At 43.3% G+C, this 23229-nt stretch overlaps 1 protein-coding gene across 3 annotated transcripts in view; it reads right to left on the bottom strand.

Moving 5' to 3' along the window:
• Positions 1-9252: 9252 nt before the first annotated feature.
• The window catches only part of LOC148517626 (uncharacterized), a 36931-nt gene continuing 22954 nt past the window's right edge, over positions 9253-23229 (bottom strand). For 2 of the 3 annotated variants that reach the window (XM_088478560.1, XM_088478561.1), the window contains 7 exons: positions 18418-18510; positions 15184-15238; positions 13753-13886; positions 13157-13199; positions 12348-12409; positions 10396-10494; positions 9253-9562 (listed from right to left, as the gene is read on the bottom strand). In XM_088478560.1, the coding sequence (XP_088334686.1) occupies positions 10435-10494; positions 12348-12409; positions 13157-13199; positions 13753-13886; positions 15184-15238; positions 18418-18510 (447 nt within the window). In that variant the 3' untranslated portion in view covers positions 9253-9562; positions 10396-10434. Of the gene's footprint in view, positions 9563-10395; positions 10495-12347; positions 12410-13156; positions 13200-13752; positions 13887-15183; positions 15239-18417; positions 18511-23229 lie in introns of those variants that run through there. The other variant, XM_088478562.1, reaches the window with a different exon arrangement.

Below are 23229 nucleotides of genomic sequence, written 5' to 3'. Positions count from 1 at the left end.
CTGGAACTACCTGTTAATTGTGTTAATTTTCTGCTGTTTATGTTGTGACACTTTCTAGTAGAGTCAGGTTTTTCATGAATGTCCTGGTGTTTTAAAGAAAAAAAAAAAACAAAGCCACAAGGGAACCATGCTCCTAGCATAACTTTAATACATTTAATTAACATGATTGACCTTAAGAGCTTAATGCAAGTACAGCCAATCCAAGCAAAGAAAGGTCAATACCTTGAAGCGTGAAAGAACAAAATGCAATTGTGCCAAAATCATAGTATAACAGTCATAGTTCCTAACAAGTCTCTAGAAAGTACTTGGTGTGGTGATGGAAAAAAATATATATAAATAATTCCAACAGAGTTTTTCTTTAGTCCTTGGATGGGGAACTTTAGGACAAAGATTTTTCAAAATAAGCCAATGTTATAAACTGAGTTTCTGGAATGAATAAAAAAGACGAGATGGTCCTTTTCTCGCCAACGTGTTGGTATATATCTTTTTTTTTTATCAACACACCAAGTACTTTCTAGAGACTTTTATTTGAACTTCAATAACATATGATTTTTGAACAATTGCATTTTATTCCCTTTGCACTTCAATGTGGTGAACTTTCCGCAGGAGCACGCATACCATGGGTACACACTAGATGATGGAATTGGAAGACATATTATATAGTAGTGTTCACTTTAAGTCCGGCGGCAGGAAGGGCGCCGGACCTAGAGCAAGAGCACTTCCGCGTGCGCCCAAAAAGGGGGCGTGTATTTGACACAACCCCTTTTCGTCACCCTTGGGGGCGTGCCTGGCACTTACAGACATGCCCCCAAGTGCCACGGTCACCTGTGAATGAATGCAGGACACTGCAACCGGCGGGTGGAGGACAGAACCCGCAGGCTGTTTCAGCGGGGCACCGTACTGGAGGGCAGGGTGCTTTCTGCCCTTCAGAAATAGGCCTAGCGGAAACGCTAGTATAGTGTGTGTACCCAGCTGGGTACACGTTAGACAATGTGTACCAAGCACGACCTCGCCGGTGACGGGATGCGGCAAGTGCATACACACTTGCCGATGCTGGGTCCACGGGGGGGGGGGGGAGGTATGTGTCATGCTGCATTCTGCAGCATGGCATCGTTAGCGTCATCCCCCGTCGGCCCTGCAGTAGGCCGACGGGCGATGTCACTTGCGACCTGCTGGAGCACGGATATCATGGGTACACACTAGACAATGTACCTGATATGACGCTCCGATCCGTGGCATCGGACGAAATATCGTCTAGTGTGTACTCAGGATTACTCCTACAGCTACACAATATGGTAGCCAGTGGTGATATCGATTCCCCTTCTACAACTGACACACTGAATATTTTGCAGTTCACACTCACGAAAAACAAGTGACTGGTTTTATTTAGCCTATGCTCATTTTATTGAATATAATTATTTTATATTGGTTAATGGTGGCCAGGTTGGAATAGATCAGGTTGATGTGTTTTAATAATGCAATAATCAGAATCTTGATGCCACAACCAAAGCCATTGTGGAAAGTATAGGGATCTGGTTGATATGACATTTGTATAAAGTAATTCAAGAACTTGTAGAACCCTCAGTTTGACATGTACCCTGCTTCCTATTCCTTTATCATCCATCTAGGGCAGGGGTCTTCAACCTTTGGCCCTCCAGCTGCTGTGGAACTACACATCCCAGCATGCCCTGCCACCGTTTTGATATAACAGCATGCTAAAACTGTGGCAGGGCATCCTGGGGTCTGTAGTTCCACAGCAGCTGGAGAGCAAAAGGTTGAAGACCCATGATCTAGGGCAGTGGTAGCCAACCCTGGTCCTCAAGAGCTACCAACGGTGCATGTTTTGTAGGTCTCCTCACAGAATCACAAGTGATATAATTAGCTCCACCTGTGGATCTCTTCAAATGTGTTCGTTAGTAATGAATACACCTTTGCACCTGCTAGGTGGTCTGGAAAACGTGAACTGTTGGTAGCTCACGAGGACCGAGGTTGGCTACCCCTGATCTAGGGGATGCCTTACATCTGGGTTATGTGTAGTCATGGATGAAGTCGGACACTAAATAATTGAAAACCGGCTCCCACCCCCTATATAACCCCTCCCTTACCACAGTAAGCTCAGTCTTTTTTTTTAGTGCCTTTGGAGTAAGGCACTAGCTAGATAGGTCCTAGCTTTTAGTTAGGTTTTATTCCTTTGTTTTCATGTTTTAAAATTGGGTATTTAGTTCCTGGAGACAGGCGACAAACACTAACAGAGTGGGAATTATATAGATTAGAGGGCTTGTGTGAACCTGTATCCTACTCTAAATACGATCCCCTGAGAGAGTCGCCAAAGTAGCATGTCCCTGGGTCTCTCTCCAATCCAGACACACAGCTGAGGGAGTCGCAGGCAAAAAGGTAAGATTTAAGCTAAAAGTGACTAAATCTTGTTGCCATATTACTGCAACCTGGCACACTGCTTTTAAGCAGATTGGCCAGGGCTTGGAAGTACTCACAGTACGATGGAACAGGCTGGGGTCTCATCTCCAGGTCAGCACAACACTATTTCAACTTTCACTGAAGGTTACAGAAGCAACATGCGGCTGCTTTATGAGAGAGAGGGTTTGGATCCGGTTCCAGGATGCCGCTGACACGTGCAGACGCACAGCGGTGATGTTATAAGGTGCAGCCACAATCAGGAGAAGGTTGCAGGTGGCGGGTGACGTCAAGGAGAGCAGGCGTTTGGGGACTTGTGAGTATATCACCGCTGCAAGTGGAGTCGCGCAACGGTGACGTCATCAGGCGGGCCGCGGATGCCGGAGAATTATGCAGGTGTCCTGAGTTAACGGTACACTGCAGTTGGCCACGCCACCATTCCCAAAGGGATTTATTAGTAAGGCTGCTGTAAGCCAAGCCGGTAAGGACCGTGGAAAGAGTGGGCACTGGGGGATGGAGGCCTGACAAGCAAAGAGCAATATAACCAGGATTTTTACTATATGTAGTTAACCTGGTGTCATGGGCATATTCCTATAAGCATAGTTACTGCACTGTTATCATTGCTAGTCAGGCAATAACTTACAGGGGTGTATATGTGACATATTTTTATTTTTTAAAAACTTTTCATTGAGCAAATCCCAATAAAATAGTACAGACAAATATTCAGAGAAAAAACATATACAGCACATAACATATGATAAAAGAGCTGTAATGATTCAAACAATAATAGTGATTAATTTTCTCAGTAAAAGAAGAAAAAATTCTAAAGGCCAGAAAAATATTTCGCAACAACGGTGTGGCCAACCGTCAAGTAATTAAGAGAGAAATAAAAAATTAGAGAAGAAAAAGGAAAGAAAAAAAAAATGGGAAAACCATAAAGAAAACATGGGGAGATGAGAGGATAGAAGCGTGGACGGACTCTAAGTAGAAAAAATTCCCTCAGTCTAAGTGCGGTAAAGAGAAAATTAAATGTTGAATGGTGAGGGAATGTTTTGGTATGTCAACCAAGGGGACCATATTTTATCAAAAGACTTTGAGGTGTTAAGGTGGCCATACACGGTGAGATTCAAAAGTTGGTCAGATCAGTTGTACGATTTCCCTTGAAAATTCTTCCCTTCAGATACAGGACGATTTGTATTTAAAATGCAACTATTTCACATAAGACCATACGATTTGATCAATCATGTCACATAATGTGTGTCAATTCCTACACGATCAGTTGAGATCTCTCTGCAAAACCATCTGATCTGCGATCCAACTAGATGACGGCAGGGACGTGCTTCAGGGTCGCAGAAGAATCAAAATACGACTATTTTCAAATGATGGTCTGTCCAACCTGTAGAAACTGCCAAAATCGTGTGATCAATCGTCCAGTGTATGGCCAGCATTACGCAATATAGCGGTCATGTATTCCATCTTGTAGACATACCAAATACGTGATGATATTACCTGCATAGGAGAAGGACTGGAATTTTTCCAATCTGCTATTTGGCAGGGCATAGCAGATACGATATGTCAGAACAACTTATTCTGATGCCGGGATAAGGTGGGCAGGTACAAGGGAAGGAGAAAATGCTGAGGATCAGAGGGAATAGTTGTCTCCAAAGAGGTGTGAGAGGAGATCGACAACCTCCTGCCATATACTGGCTAGTTTTTACAGGTCCACCAGATATTCAAAAAGGTGCCTTCGCCCAGACATCCCCTCCAGCACCTATTCGAAATATCGAGAAACATTACGTTTAGTCGGGAAGGTACATAATACCATCGATTATAGTAATTTATAAATATTCTCCTTGATTTTGACGCAAATAGAACTAGAGGTGGTGTTTTCCCAAATTTCCGTCCAATCCTCAGCATCTATAAAGTGTCCTAAATCTCGCTCCCACTCCAATTCATGAGTCTTGATTAGTACTTACTTTCTCACTTAATAGAGTAAATAGTAGAGATGAGATCCCTAGTGGATGGTCGTTTCCAACATATAGGCTCAAAAGAAGTTAAAGGTCTGCTAGTCAGAGTCGAGCTGATTTTGGAGTGGAAGTGCCTAATTTGTAAAAAAAAAATAAAAAAAATTTTATAGATAGAATTGCTACTTTATCTCGAATTTTCGAAAATTGGGGAAAATTAGTATCTATAGTGATAACGTTTAAATAGTAAATATTACCCGAAGACCAAGCAGTAAAGGAAGATTTGCATAAACCTGGAGGGAAAATAGGGTTATGGAGTAATGGTATCAAAGGGGATCAGTTTGGAGCTAACTTAAGAGACATTTTAAGTCCAAAATTGCTAAAGAACGAGAAATTACAGGGTGAGAAGAAACTATCCGGGGGCGATGAATTCTAGAAAGCCATAACGGAAGATACAGTGGTCAGTCCCAGCTCCTCTGCTTCAATAGCAACCCCGACCTTCCTCGCATTAAAGTTATACCACTGAGCACAATGAGAAAGCTGCGCAGCATAATAATATTTTTTCAAATCAGGAATACCCAAACCTCCCCCCCTGGAAGGACGCTGGAGCAGTTTTAGTCTGATCCGCGGGCGTTTTCGGTTCCATATGAAGTTTGATGCTGAAGGAATTTGAAAACATAGGGAGGAATATAAATCGGAAGGGTCTGAAATAAATACAAGAGCCGAGGAAGAACGCCCATCTTAACAGAATGTATTCTACCTATCCAAGAGATAAAATAATTGTACCAGTCATGCAAATCAGACTTAATACAATCTAGAAGGCGAGTGAAGTGTGCCTGAAACTGCTGATGATAGTGGTGAGTTAAGAAAACACAGAGATATATGATTTTTTTTTTATGCCAGGTACAAGTGAGCAGGGCCTCTAGGGTTGTTTTAGTGTAGCGGGGATATAGAGATCAAGAATTTGGTCTTGGTAACATTAATTTTATAACCCGAGTGTTGACAGTATAAATTTATTTCCTCTAGAAGTGAATTTAGAGATTGGGCTGGGTTAGTGAGAGAAACTAAAACATCATCAGCATATAATACAATTTTATATTCAGAGGGGCCTGTGGATATACCAGAGATGGACCTATTACAATGGATCCTTGCCGCCAGAGGCTCCATAACAAGTGCAAATATTAGGGGAGAGAGGGGACAACCCTGCCGGGTACCATTAGTGATCCCAAAACTAGTGGAGTAAACATTATTAACAGAGACCTGTGCCGTGGGGGAACGGTAAAGCGCCAAAACACCATCTAAAATTTGCCTGAGAAGCCCATTTTGTCTAGGACAGCAAATACAAAGGGCCAGGAGATGTGGTCGAAGGCCTTCATCGCATCTAGAGCTAAAATCAGAGAGGGAAGTTTCCGTTTAGGAATAGAGTGTATCAAATCAATGGCCCATCTAGTGTTATCTGATGCCTGATGTCCCGGTATAAACCCGACCTGGTCCGGATGTATCAGATAAGAAAGCAAAGGAGCTAACCGAGTAGCTAAGATTTAAGCATACATTTTCAGGTCGATGTTTAATAATGAAATCGGGCTATAGTTAAGTCAGTGAGTAGGATCATGATCAGGTTTAGGGATCACCATGATATCGGCCGGTTCGTATCAGGAGCAAAAGAAGCGCCCTCCAAAATATCATTAAATAAAGAAGTAAGATGTGGATCCAGTTCTTTTTCAAATAACTTATAATATTGGGCTGTAAACCCATCGGGGCCTCGAGCGGCAGAGGAATGCATTGATTTTATGGCAGCTATCATCTCTTCATCTGAAATATGGTCATTGAGAAAAGTTAATTGGGATTTCGAAAGACTAGGAAGGGGGGAGTAGAGGACAAATATGAGCACACCTCCTCGGCTCCAGCAGAAGGGGGAAAGGAAGAACCAGATAAATTATAAAGGCAACTATAAAAGATCCGAAATTCCACAGCCATAACTTCAGTATCATAGGTAAAAGAACCAGATGACGGAGAATATAATTTGTATTGCACCAAACGCTTGCCTGCGACACAACTTATTGGCTAATACAGAATCAATTTTGTCAGCTGCTTTATCATAAAAGCATTGACAAAGTTTCTGCAAGATAAGCGTAGCGCGACGAGATAAAAGGGCATTAAGCTGGCCTCGTAGTTTCTCTATTTTGGACAGCACAGAGGCGCTAGGCGATATCTTATGTTGAATCAGTAGTGTGGAGATTTGGGACTCAAGGAGATGAATCTCCTACGCGGCCATTTTCCTAACCGCTGAGGTTTTAACAATGAGAAAACCCCGTACGGTAGCCTTATGGGCTTCCCAGAGGATACTAGAGGTAATATCAGGACAGGTATTCTCCTAAAAATAGCGGGTCACCGACAATTTTATTTCTTGTAAAGCAGGGGGATGTTGTAAAAGGGAGTCATCGAGGTGCCAATTACACTTCCCACGAGGAGAGCGATATACTGTACATCTAAAAGAATATAAACGCCCACGTGGTCTGTCCATGTAAAGGGGGAAATACCGGCCTCTGTAACCAGAGAGGTGATAGATGAAGAAATATGGATCATATCTATCCTGGAATAATGTTGATTTGAGGATGTTTAAGGCGCCAGGAATCACAAAGGCCATAATGTTTAAGGGAAGCAAGGAGAGTACGAGAAGCACTGGGAAGAGACATCCTGGAGGCGTTTGCAGGTGGATTAGATCTATCTAACGGGATCGATAATGGTATTAAAATCCCAACCCATAATAATATGGCCCTGTGCCTCTCTGCTAATACGCCGAAACAGAGAATCAAAAAATGGGGGCTGGTCTTGATTAGGAGCGTAAACTGACACCAAGGTGAAAATCTCAGTGCGGAGGGTACCAATCACCATAAAGAATCGGTCCTCTGGGTCTATCACAGTTTTAATGTGAACAAAAGGGACATTACAACGAATTAAAATGGCCACCCCACGATTTTTACAAGTCACTGAAGCAAAGAAGGTCTGGGCGAACCACCTACCTCGGAGCTGGGAATGCAGGCCTGTAAGATGCGTCTCCTGTATGAATGCAATATCTGCTTTCTCCATCATAAAATAAATGGGAAAAACAGGGAGGAGAAGTTTGGGAGAAGGAAAACACAGCATGTAAACCTCATAGTATACATAAAAATAGTAACATATGTTGCAAAGAACCAAAAAAAGGACTGTTCCTCCCAAATAATATAAATAATTTACAGTGCAGGGGAATTAAATCCCATTATAAAGAAAGTGAACAACCATAGAGAAAAGAAGAGACTCTGGTTCACTGCCTTGATAAAGCAGCCTGGCGAAATGCAAATGTCACACCTAGAATCAACTCCAGACCTTTTACCTGCTTAATTGATAATGAAATAACGATGGAATAGCCCACACCTGTCCATGAAATAGCTTTTGAGTTGATAGTCCCATTACTTTTGGCCCCTTAAAAAGTGGGAGGCACATATAGAAACCGTTGTAATTCCTACACCGTTCACCTGATTTGGATGTAATTACCCTCAAATTAAATCTGAAAGTCTGCAGTTAAAGCACATCTCGTTTGTTTCATTTCAAAGCCATTGTGGTGGTGAATAGAGGCCAAAATATGAAAATTCTGTCAATGTCCCAATATTTATGCACCTGACTGTATATATGTGAGGTCAAAGAAACCACCCTAATTACACCTGTTAGGGCTGGTAGTAAAGGAAAGGGATAGATATAAACTGACAGATCAGAAAAAATACACATACAATCAGCGCTAGCATAAGTCACATACAATGCAGATATATATCAATACTACAAATTAGCACTACAATCAACTGCCCAGATTCAGTGTCTGGGAAAGCTATAGTGCTGTATACACTAACCAAATGGAGAGGTATACAGGGGGACTGGACCTCACGCCGTCCTGAGAGAGCTGCGATGCACATCCAGAGAAAATGGCCACCAGAGACCTTACAGGGGGCGTGGCCGTAGGAGGAAATGGCTCAGTAAAGCCAGGCCTTAGCGGAAAGGCACGCTGAGCTGAGGGGAGGAGCCGCTAAATAGGCCAGCAATTGAGCTGAGGGGAGGAGCCTCCCCTGGCCAGCAATTAACCTCCGGGACGCTGGCTCCCGCACCAACTACAAGTCCCTGGTGGTCTAGTGGAAGCGCAGGGTATGGGGGGCCTGCCTCCACAGCCAGCGCCTTTGGTCTGTCCCCAGAGACCGGAGGTTTGGACTGCTGATGCGGTGATCTGCTCTTACCTGTCCCCGTATGTCCGGCAGCAGTCCAGGATGTCCCACGGGGCTCAGCTAGCACAGACCCCGGGGTCCCGCCGAGATCCCCAGATCTGTACTGGTGTCGTAGCGCCGGCGAAGTGACAGAGCAGCAGTGCAGATGTCCTATGGACAGTCTGCTGCTGTCGGCTTTGAAGATGATGAAAATTATTAAATCATAAAATAAAACAGCTTTGGGGCTGCTAATTAGCCTCCCTGCGTCAAACAGTGACCCGACTCCGGCCGGGCACCAACTTAAACTGAGGTGCCTCTTGCTCGGGGGAAGGGTATAGGAGGGATGGACCAGTGCATCCTGGAAGCAAAGCATTTAACTGCGTGGTGCGCGGGATCGAGATCCAGCTATACCTCAAGGTCTCTCTGTGGAGCCTATGGACCCTGAAGAAAATGCATTCTGCAGCAATAGATTCAGCCCACCCCACCCTCTCTATCTATGTTCAAAGAGAAACTTTTTTTTGTCTTTAGAATGGACTAGATTGAATCATCCTGTCATAAGACTGACAAAACAGAACATTTCTTTTCCATTTGGGAAAGTTTTATTGACACTTTACACGATGATCTTAAAAAGCAAATTCAGTGTTGCTTTAAATCTTCATTGTGGTAGGAGACCAGGATGCTGCTTCAAGACCTCCCAATTACTTTCATTTTATGTCTAGCGTTGGAGTTCTGACCCTGGCGTGTGTGACTCATTCTTCTCTCTTTTCTTTTATTCTTCCTTCCTTTTTCTCTTTTGTTTCTTTCTTACTTTTCCTTCTACTTCATCTCCGTTTCTTTTCTTTTTGCTTTCTTTCTATTCTCCATTCCACTTGGGAACTGTGGATGAAGCCCTTCATTCGCTTTGCCAGGATTCGAGGGTGGTCAATCTGTTGAAATCAGACCACTACATTTTGGCCACTGTGCAAAAAAAAAAAAAAATTCTGTGATTTCAGCTGTTTTTATGCTTTTTTTTCCAAAAAAATACAGATCCAAAACACAAAAACACGGAAGGGTGGTTTTGGCAAAACCAATCCAGATACAAAACACGAAGAAAGATCCAGATCCAAAGCCAAAACACAAAATACAAAAAGTGGCCGGTGCACACCCCTAGTTACAGATAATGATTATTTTAGACAACAATAAGATTATATACAGAATGTTCTTTAATATTGTGTATGCTTCTTTACTATATATGTTAATCTGTAATATTATTAATGTAATACTGAAATTATTTTATGTGTATTGGTTCACCAAGATATTGATATTTTATTTATATTGTACTAAGTGTCCTGTTTACTTTTCCTCTATGTACAATGTGATAGTTTGATATTGTAACCAGTATATCTCTATGGTATTTATATTTTTGTTTTTGGTATACTCTTTCAGCTCTATATAAAACAAGAAATATGAAACATATTCTTGATGTATAATGTACCATATTTACTGTGTTTTCAATAAAAACATTTTTGAAAAAAAACAACAGATCAAAGTCCAAGGGATACATTTTTAAAGGTCGATTATAACTCTATCTAAATCAATTTTGTTACCTGGGCTAAATCACACATTTACTAACAGACAATTTTTATACTGATTTTTAAATGTTTGTAAATGTGCGATTTAGCCCCTGAAACACAAGATTGATTTAGACTTAAAATCGATCAAAATCAATTAAAATCGCCCTTTAGTAAATTTACCCCCAACATCAGTACGTCAGTTATGTGTTTGCTATTACTTCTCATAGGAGTTAGTACCTTTATATGCATCCTGACTTTATCACATGGCTGAGCAGCTTATCCTGGTGTCTGGGCAGGTGATGTAGCTGCTGCCGCTTTCAGCGCTTCCACGGTGTTCTACAAAGAGAAGCAGATACTGTGTCACACCCTCTCAGTCACATCACACCATCTAGTGGAGCAGATACTGTGTCACACCCTCTCAGTCACATCACGTCATCTAGTGGAGCAGATACTGGGTCACACCCTCTCCGTCACATCACGTCATCTAGTGGAGCAGATACTGTATCACACCCTCTCAGTCACATCACGTCATCTAGTGGAGCAGACACTGTGTCACACCCTCTCAGTCACATTACGCCATCTAGTGGAGCAGATACTGTGTCACACCCTCTCAGTCACATCACGTCATCTAGTGGAGCAGACACTGTGTCACACCCTCTCAGTCACATTACGCCATCTAGTGGAGCAGATACTGTGTCACACCCTCTCAGTCACATTACGCTATCTAGTGGAGCAGATACTGTGTCACACCCTCTCAGTCACATTACGCTATCTAGTGGAGCAGATACTGTGTCACACCCTCTCAGTCACATCACGTCATCTATTGGAGCAGATACTGTATCACACCCTCTCAGTCACATTAGGCCATCTAGTGGAGCAGATACTGTGTCACACCCTCTCAGTCACATCAGGCCATCTAGTAGAGCAGATACTGTGTCACATCCTCTCAGTCACATTACACCATCTAGTGCAACAGATACTGTGTCACACCCTCTGTCACATCAGGCCATATAGTGGAGCAGATACTGTGTCACACCCTCTCAGTCACATCACGTCATCTAGTGGAGCAGATACTGGGTCACACCCTCTCAGTCACATTAGGTCATCTAGTGGAGCAGATACTGTGTCACATCCTCTGAGTCACATCACGTCATCTAGTGGAGCAGATACTGTGTCACACCCTCTCCGTCACATCACGTCATCTAGTGGAGCAGATACTGTGTCACACCCTCTGTCACATCACGTCATCTAGTGGAGCAGACACTGTGTCACACCCTCTCAGTCACATTACGCCATCTAGTAGAGCAGATACTGTGTCACACCCTCTCAGTCACATTACGCTATCTAGTGGAGCAGATACTGTGTCACATCCTCTCAGTCACATTACGCTATCTAGTGGAGCAGATACTGTATCACACCCTCTCAGTCACATCACGTCATCTATTGGAGCAGATACTGTATCACACCCTCTCAGTCACATTAGGCCATCTAGTGGAGCAGATACTGTGTCACACCCTCTGTCACATCAGGCCATCTAGTAGAGCAGATACTGTGTCACATCCTCTCAGTCACATTACACCATCTAGTGCAACAGATACTGTGTCACACCCTCTGTCACATCAGGCCATATAGTGGAGCAGATACTGTATCACATCCTCTCAGTCACATTACGCCATCTAGTGGAGCAGACTGGCAGCTGTGATTATTACATATATAATATGTGATAAGAGAAATCCCCATAGCTAAGCTCACAGCTACAATACATCTCCTTGTACAAAAAGAACATTGTAATATATTGTGGCCTATGTGACCCTAACCAATCCCATGCTTATCACTTATATAGTGGGATATATACAGATTACAGGGCGTCCCGCTACCACCTGCCAACCTAACTACTGCCAGGGCTAGATGCATGACACATCGATGCACCCTGCCGTACAATATCTATATACTGAACCTATATACTTGGCAAGGCCACAGGTAGGTATACTAGCACATTACAGTGACCTGAAGGTGTATTACTCCACATAGAACTGTTTTAATTTTTTCTTTGTATTAGCAATTGCCCAGATTGTCTTTAAATAACTTGTCTACATAATAAATGAGCCATTTAGTAGAGTTGGGCAATAACCCCACCAGGTGCATCTGGGAAAGAGCCCTGACTGTGCTATAATAGGTGTAACACAAACCCTAAGGGAGGTGATGGTCCTGTTATATTCAGTCATCTCCTGCAGGTGTTCTGTCCGGAGCGCTATAGGGAAAAGGAGTACAGTTACATAGTAGGTCAGAGGACAAACACACACAGACCACAGCCTCCAGCATGGCCCCTTCCACCAGGTACACAGTGCTCCTGTACATCCCACGCAATGGATGACTGCACTCACCTGGGATAGACGCCCTTCTCAGCAATTAGTTCAGCACCAGTGACTGCAATCATACCTGGTGTGGGAAGTGCTTTTTAGCTGGAGAAACCAATAACATTTGTTCCCCTATACTGGCCAGTAAAGTGCTGATAAATCACAGTGTTCACCACCTCTTCCCATGTACCTGAAGCCCACGCAGGTGGCAGTGAGGGCTGTCTGCAGATGGCGTTAGCTGCAGGGACCAAACATGGTAAATCTGACAGTTTCCCAGCCTCCATAGAAACCTATGGGGGGTGCGGCTGCTGTTGGAAATAGAGAGAACGCAGCCTATATGGAGATAGCTGCTGCGTTCACTCCATGTGGGATGATAGCTAAAAACTGGTGTTTTCATGGGATATAACACAAATATTATTTGACAAATTGGTCCCTATATCAACTGGTGACAAGCACCTGATGGGCACAGGTCAGGCCTCAGTGAGGTCACTGGTAACCAGAGCCTGATGGGCACATAGGTCAGGCCTCAGTGATGTCACATGCTCCTAGGAACATTATAGGAAGGAAAATATTGCTTAACAAACCCAGATAACACGTCACCTATATGTGGCACAACAGAAATATACCTGCTATCTCCTTACCTGCACACGCCCTCGCCACCGCAATCTCCTGATCCCTAACTGCCTGCAATACACAAAGTGTGGAATAACATTTACAGTTTAAATGCAGTAACATAATATATATTATTAGTTATAATCTTATTATAAAATAACACCTGTTGGTAAGTATCCTAACCCTACCCCTAACCTCCCTCCTAGTGCCTAACCCTAACCCTCCCTCCTAGTGCCTAAACCTAACTCCCCTCCCATGTTTTGCCTAACCATCCCCCTAACCCCACTACTTAGTGTCGGGATGCCAACGGTTGGGATTCTGACTGGTGTCAGGACTCCGGCACCAGCTATCAGAGCGCCAGCATCCTGACAGCCGGGATTTCAACTGCATCCCCCCTCATCTAGCTTTGTCCCCCCTAGAAGCATAGCTAAGTGAGGGCACTCTGTATGTATGGTCTAATTGTCTAATCCTAGGGCCAAAAAAGCTCCATAGGGACTAAACTAGTGCAACTAAGCTCTCAGGGAAATTAAGGAGGCGCTTGGGCCGAGTGTAATTCACCATCTACTAATCTTGCCCTGTTCTACCTAAAGAGAAAACACTATGTATAGATAGATCTGCATCTGACCTGTTCCCGCAGCTGCCTCATCTCCTCTCTCAGCAGGGTCTCTTGCAGCTGGTGGGCCTTGTGCACTGAATACATCTCCTCCCAGTTCTGCACGAAGAGAGCGAGGATTTCTCTCTCCTGTTGCTGGAATTTATCTGTGTATTAGGACAAGAGAATATCAGACTGAGCCATCATACTCCATAATATGGTTTATTTGTTTCTAATGAAATACAACAATCTACACAGTGCTACAAAAAACAGAGGCAATGTTCTGAGGCGCAATACAGAGGACATTACCTGTCACTCATGTTAGTCACGCAGACAATACAGTGGGCACTTCCATACAGATTCGGTGAGCCAAATAAGGTGGTGTTTTATCCAGATTGCCTAAATGGTGCATGACCTTGTTCACAACATGTCACAATCTGATAACATCTGTTCCAAGCCAGGGCACGTTCTCCACTGGCCCATTCCTTCACTCTTTACATGGCTTAGTACATCTCTCCCTATGTTCTATATCTACAAAATACTCCTCAGGCAAACGCAAACCAAGTAGACCATTAAAATCAACATTTTCTTAAAGGGATTTTCTATCTTCACAGGGCACCTGCTCTGTAAGGATGGAACATGGACCCTTTCAGAGAATGTCCCTTCTTTACAGCCCAACTCCTATCAGTATGTCAGCCGTGTACAGCAGCAGGGAGAATACAGGTCAGGTAGAGCAGATAGACTCCAAAGGGGCTCATTCAAATAAAGGTAAAGGGCCGCCTAGCATCTCACGTTGTCAGTTTGCGTTTGTATGTGAATATTACGGTAGACTGAACATCGCTAGATTCCTGTGTACCTCTATGAGATGCAGGGAAAAACCACATCAAGTCACATAGAATCTATAACATATCCAATAAGGACCTGTAGGGACGGCTGTCAGAGACAGGTGGCAGCAGCTGTAATGGCATTTTCCAATCCCCATATATATATATATCATCATTGGTTTTTTTTTTTTTTATTAAATCTCCTCTTAAATCCATATATTGAATATATTATATTGCTAGTATCATTGGTTACAGGCCATGCAGTAACATTATACAGATGTACATTAGCTCTGAACATGGATAAGCCATGTTATATGTGCTATATAGAGCAATTTATTACTATTGGGGGGGTGTTTGTATAGTTACTGTGATTTGCTTGTCTACATGTAATAGGGATAGGTTGATGGAGCAGGTTATGTCCCATTGGGTTGGGATAAGGAATGTTGAGGAAGTAGGTGGAGGGCAACTGTTTTTTTTTATTCTGCTAGAATGCTGCTGAATCTGTCCCTTCCTTGTATTACTAGTTAACTGGGAAATGACAACTGGAAAGGTACAAAGCAATCATGGCTAAAATCACACACACACACATCTCTCCCTGTCACATGTCTGTACAACATAGAAGGTAAGATGATTCTCTTACCGGTCAGCTCCTCAATTTTCTGAGCCTGCTCCACCAGCTTGGCCTTACGGCGGCTCTAAGAGAGAGAGAGAATAATTTATATACAGCATTAGTTATATTACACAGACATTACCCTGGGGCCCTTGTAATGTGTAGGTGTAAGCAGTGTGATAGAGAATGACACTTAATCATTAGTGCCCCACGTTACAGGCATACAGGTACATGAGCTGGGCTTCTTAGAGACTAGAACAACCATTTCTATTTTTCTTCCCATTTTATTGGATCTGCAACTGGTATTATAAGCCCAGGACCGACCTCTTATCACAGCCGTCAGCAATGCCATAAATAATAATGATACATAGCACTTTAGTGGTCAGACTTTGGCACAGATGCCTCCCAACATTTACACCTACTAAATTGGGACAACCCCCACCCTCTATGCCCAGAAACACCCACTTTCAGCTGAGCTCCGCCCCACTGAGATCCATGAAAAATCCTAATGGTGCAAGCAACAGAGTATAACAAATAACAATAACAGCGCACTTACCTTTCTCCTAAAGCAAGGCCAGCGAAACTTAAATGGGAAACAGCTCATGACTGCACCCAACGCCTCCTCCCTACTCTCTCCTCTCCTACTACTATATACACTAATATACTAAACTAAAAATAATACTAAACCTATACTAAAAAGAAAACTGCATAAAACTTAACACTAAGAAACTAATGTAGATACTAAAATAACTAAAGAAAAAAGCTAAAACTATACTATATGCTAAAAAGATAAAACTATAATAACTATAATCCTAAACCTATACTAAAAAGAAAACTGCTTAAAACTTAACACTAAGAAACTACTATAGATACTAAAATAACTAAGGAAAAAAGCTAAAACTATTCTCTAAACTATGCTAAAAAGATAAAACTATAATAACTAAAACCCAACTATCACTAACACCACCAGCTCCAGACAACGCTTCCTGCTCTAGGGGGGACCACGCAACAGGATAAGATGTAGTGTCCTGCCATGGCTTACCACTTATTGTGTAACAATGGGTCATTGTGATGACATCACACAGACATTAGCAGCAGCCATACAGGCAAATACTTGTATGAAATAAAGTATCAGACTGTGATTAGGGGTGAGCAGGGACAGAATAGCATACCGCCCAACTGCCCAAGTTACAATGCCTAAAAGGGACAATATTTCAACCAGATCGGGCATAGTTTGGCAGATTGAGGAGGGCTTATTTTGTTCCAATGTAACATGTCTGAATGTTGTGCAGTGGATCAGGCAGTGCCAAACATCATAGTAAAGTTTGGGTAGGGGCCTGGCGATGCTGTTCCAGCCTCCCAGGACACACACTGTGCCCTCAGAAGGCCAGAATGGGCACCTGTTCTGATAATGTGCAGCTCTGTACTGGCAGGGGCATATCTAGGCTGTCACCCAGGAAAATACTTACCATCCCCCCACCCCGCACAGAAAAATAAATAGCGATAAGAGAGGTGCATTATAAAGGCAGTGATGGCTGTCATACAATGCAGTAATGCAGAGCCAGAGTGACAACAGGGCAGCTGGGGCAGTTGCCCAGGCACCTCAACATACCAGGGCCAAACACACAATCACCAGTGTGGGGGGCATATGAGGATTGAGGATTCTGGGCCTAATTCAGACCCGCTCACGAGCGAAGGACGCTCGCAAGCAGGTCGATGGTGCCCGAATGCGCATGCGCACGACGGAGGGAGCTCCGTTGTGCGCATGCGCGAGACCCGGAGAGCGACGAGGAATCCGTCGCTCGGGGTCTCGCACCAAAGGGGGCGTGCTGTCGATGGTGAGTGACAGCACGCCCCCTTTGGTGGGCGTGCCGGGGGCGTGGCTGCCAGACAGAGGCGTTCCCATGGGAACGCCTGCCGTCTGGGTCCGGCCCCACTGACATCACTAGTGATGTCAGTGGGAGTGATTTTGGCTCTGATAGAGCCAAAATCACTCCAGGGCTTGCGGCAGCGAGACCCTACCGCAGAGTCTCGTCGCAAGCCCGATGGTCTTGACCATCGCGACCATCATCATGGACGCTCGCTATAGCTGTGGGTGGTAACCCACAGCTACGCGAGCGTCCAAGAGGCAGCTCCATTTTTAGGGAGTAGGGCCCTGATTCAGAGCGAGCGCTCTGGTCAGAGCGTTCGGCTCTGAATCAGGCCCTCTGTGTGGCATAATGGGAACTGAGGGCACTACACTGTGTATAACACACTTTGGGTACTAGGAGTATTTATACGTTAAAATTGTCAATAAGATATACTGACAATGTTATTAAAAAACTATATCAGTAGGGGCCCCAACAACTTAGCTGCTCTTGGGGCCCCACAAACATTAATCTGGACCTACAATTACCAGCAATACATCACTGCTATAACTACAAGAGCAGATAACCCCACATGTGGCCATTAACATCCACCTCTCCAATGTGCCATGTACCCATATACATAAATAACCCGCTCAGCATGCCAGTTGTGTGTAACACTTTCCACAGAGATTTAAAAAATATATTTTTTGCTTAGAACAAGACTATTCTATGCTGTCAAACACCCCGGAATATAGAATGAGCGTGTGAGGGTTGTACACAAGTCTGAGCCTGAGTGCTTGGCTTGGAGTCTACTTTACAGACAAGTGATGTCAATAACTGACCAAGTATAACTGACATGCTATGCTTTGCTATTAGTATTAGCAATATCAGTGACCCAGTCCAAGGCATTTTACATGGGACTGGCCCTGGGGAGCAAATGTCACCCGTCCCTGATGTAAAACCATTTGTGATTTATTTGTGACCAGAGGTGGAGTGTGGTTCCCACCCAGAGCAAGTGAATGCTACAGTACCCAGTCTCCCATACTGTGTGGGGTGGGGCCAGGCCGGCACACAGAGGCAAGTTCAAATAGTAAAAAAAAATTAAAAATATGAGGGGCAGTGTGGAACTGGGGCATGGAGGGCCCACTGGTATAATGCAATGGTAGAAGCCCATGAGGAGCACAGCTGGCGGTACATGGGCACAAGCACACAGTACAAGCTGTATGAGCAGTGCCCATTTCTTTAAGTGCATTCAGGTACCAGGAATGGCGAAACTGCCCATGTAACCTATGGCTCTACAGGTATTTTGGAGTTCCAGCTTGGCCTCTGACAGGACATGCTGTGCTTTATAGTTCCACAACACTGAAAAACTAGATACATTGAAAAAAAGTAGTGTCATTAGCTGAAAGCCACCTACCTTACAGCATGCATTCTGGCTGGTCTTCCCCTCCTTAGCGTCGCTGGGGCAGTGCAGGAGAGCGGAGCCCATCCACGTGGGAAGCTGCCATCGCTATAGACATATAAGGACATTTGTTATGTAATTGCAAATCTGATATTTTATGTTCTCTCACTATACTAAAAAATACACATTACAAGAACTCTATATACTTATCATGATATATCTTTATAAAAAAAAAAGTCATTCTGATACAATGGGATTTATTTCTATATTCCTGTGCTTCCGTTCATGTTTATGCCAGAAATTTAGTAGAGCATTGCTTTTACCATCTGTGTTTGCTAGTAAAAATAATCACCCTATTACATTTCGGGCATAAACACGATAGGTAGTGCAGGGTTTTAGAACCTGGTGCTTTGTAAATAAACCCCATATGTATAATCTGCCACCATCAAGTAATTAATATATAATGAATAAATACTTTTCTTTTAAAAATAGGGCGTTTGAATTTGATCTGTTCCTTTCATCAGACATAAAATTCATCAAAGATATTGGGACCTATTTATTGTGAACAGCCCCTTTGTGGCAATGTGTAAAAACATTTTATGACGACTCGTCACCGTAAAAAAACAAAATACTTTTATCTTCACAATGTATTAAAAATATATATCACTAATACTGGCCCAAAGTGGTTAGATGTGATGCGGCTTTGCCAGGCCAAGTTGTGAGCCGGCTTGCCAGTTTAGCTGTCATTTCCATCGTGGTAAGGAAACAGGGGAGCGGAAAGCGGTTTGGAAAAGAATTCCGCACAGGATGTAAGAGTTTTTTAAAGTTTGCAGGAAAATCTACAATATAACAGGTAGGAAAAAAATAGTAATATATAACCAACAATCATTTTATATATTTAAGGAAAATGTTAAAGTAGTGAATTAAATGATGTTGGTGCTGCAACCCTAAATTTTGGTATGCAAAGTACATCCAAGGAAGTATTTGCAGATTGTAAAAAAAAAAAAACTTTTTTTGGGGACACTGTAGTGTAAACAAGATTATTAGGTTTTAATGTAGAAATGAAAACATTTATTCATTTATCTTAAAAAAAGGTTTGGAGATATCACTCCCTTAGTGACAAATATTAAAATCTATAATTGCCCTAAATAATAAAATTACAAAATATATAATATTGTTTGAGATATAAATGGCAATACATTATTCAAATTAGGCAAAAATATTGGATATAATAGTATAAAGTATTGGTACTGATAATTAGGAGATATTATATACATATTTCATAGATTGAGGCCTGAATGTGACAAAGCCTCCGTTGGACAGGTGAAATGTGCATCATTCAATCAGTCTGGTCCTGACTGTACAATTAGATGTATCATACTATCTGTATATTGTACAGCACTTTGTGAATCACAAATCATCCCAGGTATTTCATTTATCAGATGCTTTCATCTGCACAGACTGCGCCTCCCTGCAATGCTATTAGCAACAGGGTCCACTCTAATAAAGTAATCTCTCCAACCCTTATTATAAGATAAATGAATAAAGTATATGTTTTCATTTCTACATTAAACATAATACATCAGAGTGTTTGTTATACAAGTGTGTCCCCAAAAAATGTTTTTCCTTTTTCTTTTGCAATCTGCCAAAATGTCCCTATGGGTAGGGGTGCCAAGAAGGGGGAGGGTGGGTACTAGTTACCTGGGACAGGGCTTGTTGGAAGGGCACGGTGGGGGCCCAGGTCTGACACCACTCCCCTCCCCCTTACTTGTCAGCATCCCAGGACATGCTGCTTTGTGCTGGGCTACAGTCTACTCTGCCTGTGGGGATAGCAATCACACTGATCACACTCTCCCTGTGTTTGCGCTGGGCTGAGGGGCTCACGGCGCTACCCTCCAAAGTGCACATGCGCAGTAAATATCCTGCACATCGATCAAACATCGGATTTGTGCGTAAACCATTGGGTTTATGTACAACTCTAAATCGGCCCACAGTCCCACTGTCAGAGTCAAAATAATATTTTAGGCTGAATCCTCCATTTTAAACAAGCACTGGTGGAAGGATTGTGCAAAGATGAGCATGTGGTTATAGTTTTGTGTATGCATACATGGTTTGTTGTGATGCAGGGAGGAGATTGATCAGATCACTGAGCTGGTAGCACAAATGTCTATGAGGCATAGTTGCCTACCTTTTCATTGTCCTCCATGGGAGAAGCCTGGGGAGGACAAGCAGATGGGCTGTGATGTGGGCGGGGCCTGACGGGTCATGTCATTAAGCCCCGCCCCCTTCGTGGCAAATTGCCGTGCGTGACCTAAATTGAAATAGGTGGCGGGGCTAAATGACACGATTCACGGTGAATCGTGTCATTAAACCCCGTCCTCTACTTGGGGACCCGCGATCGCCATGGAAATTCTCCCCATTCTGCCCACTTCACTGGGGGACTTAGGGTTAGGCACCACCAAGGGAGGGTTAGGGTTGGGGGAGAAGGGTAGGGTTAGCTGACTTACCTGCCCAGTTGGGATTCTTCTTGTTTGGGCTTCCAGGGTTGGTATATCACCTGGCGGCTGTTCAGCACCTCTTCAGCCCCTGCAGCCCAACCCCCCACCCCGCCCCAGTCACCGCCGTCATGTTCGGGCAGCAGGGAGAGAGGACTGACTACTTCTGCAACAGTCTCTCTCCCCAGCCCAGCACACATGCTGCTGTCACGCTGTGCGCCAGGCTGGGGAGAAAGGCTGCTGCAACAGCAGTCAGATCTCTCTCCCAGCGTTATATGCCTCTCGGGGGAGCGATTGTGCCCCCACCCCGACACATGTGATGCGCGCTGCCCTGAAAAGGGTAATTTTTTGGGGGGGAGGAGGAGGTCTGACCACACCTCCCCAATTTGGCCACACCCCCTCCCTTTACCAGGGCCCAGCAGAGCTGCCGGCAGACCTGCCAGCAACTGAGAAGCCACCATACACTAGTGGAGAGCTCAGTATCAAACCTGCCGCCTTCATCTATCTACAGCGCAAATTTCTACATTACAGTGTCAGCGGCTGTGATGGGGGGGCACCAAATTATAACTTGCCTCCGGGCATCTGGGATGAACTTAAGCCACAGATACTAGCACTTGTAGTTCCACAAGTGCCATCATGCCAGGGCTGGCTAGTTGGAACTTCGGGGTATACTTACTAAAGTGAGAGTTTTAGGAGATAGAGATGATGCCCATAGCAACCAATCAGATTCTAGCTAATAGAACCCAAGTAATTTTTTCTTCCTATTTTCCCATCAGCCCAGGATGAGAGGTCTGGGGATTGTTACAAATTTGGGAGTAGGGGGACCAATGTATTTTTGCTTGTTGAAATATGGAGTGCACTACCTCCATGAATGCTCCATACATAAAGAATTCTACTAGAAAGATGGCCACACATGCGAAACACCATCTTCTCAAAGTGTATGAGTACCACAATGGAATATGGATGTGTTCCACTTAGCTGCACAGACCCTGCTGAGTATCCTGCATATGGCCTGCATTATCCTGCATATATCTATTAGATGCCTGCACCACTACCTTTATACATCACCAGTTGGTGCTCTGAATGTTCCACTCAAGCTCCGCTCCATTCCAAGTATATAACTGTGAGTATGGCAGTACATACAACTTCTACTACACTTCATTGAATCTCGTACTGTATCTGGACGCCACTGGTGTTGCTATTATACTCTGCATTCTACTGCCAATAGCACATTCATATCAACAGGTTATGGGTCCAGCCGCACAAACACCAGGCACCTAAATGCTAGAAGCACAGAGTGTCAGTACAGTGTGTTACTAAAATTAACCAGGGAAGCCAAATCAGCAAGATTGCACAACTGCACAAGCTGAAACATTGAGAGAATTACACCAAATGGAAGTTTGCAATGGAAATGCAACTATAGCGTGAAAGATTGTGGAAAATTAGTTGATCCAGGTGACTATCCAAGCCCAGACGATATAGAGAGAGCCATGGGAACAATAGCCTTAAGTGTTAAACAGCACATTTATTCTGTTATTCATGGGAAAAAGGTCAGCTAAAGACATCTAAATACCCTTGTAGGCAGCATATGAGGATAGGGTTCTGATGACAATTAATCTGAGATGTATACTGTATAATATCATGTTGAGTAAATGCACATATATAAGTGACTATATTAACAAAATGATGTCCATATCCCAGCAGGTAACATGTGTAGGAGTCCAGGTTGATGACAAGGAGATTGAAATTGCAATGCTACTGAACTTAACGTCTGAATTTGATTTCCTCATAGTAGCATTAGAAGCTAACACAGCATTAGAAGTTAACTACAGAAATTGTCAGAACAAAACTGCTACAGTTCCAAGAATGTGTCAGTTGAGTTATATGCTGAAAATAGTGAGAAGTCCAGAAAACACAAGTGCTATGTACAGTATGTCATAAAATAGGAGACAAAGCATATTAATGTAAACAAAAATCTGAATGCTACACAAAATAAAAAGTGCAGCAGCAAAGATGAGTCAGCTTTGAGTGTCACCGACAGTGACAGAAGTGATTGCTTGTAAATTGACTCAGGTGCTACAAGACATTTCAGTTGTCATAAAGAGTGGTTTACTACATTGAACATGTATGATCCTATAATAAACAAAGGAATAGGAAATTAAGTGCTTACAGCTATAGATGTTGGAACAGTCACTACTCACTTAAAAATAGAGATTAAAATTTAAAAAATCCAAAATTTGCTATATGTACCAGATATGGGGACAAACCTAGAGCATAGAGGCAACAGAGTACAGTTTGTAAAAGAAAAGTGCTTTGTACAGAACAAACGAGG

This window comes from Taudactylus pleione, unplaced genomic scaffold, assembly GCF_031769625.1.
Source record: "Taudactylus pleione unplaced genomic scaffold, aTauple2 ptg000214l, whole genome shotgun sequence".
NCBI classification, from domain to species: Eukaryota; Metazoa; Chordata; class Amphibia; order Anura; family Myobatrachidae; genus Taudactylus; species Taudactylus pleione.
This window is presented reverse-complemented; position numbering and strand designations above follow the sequence as displayed.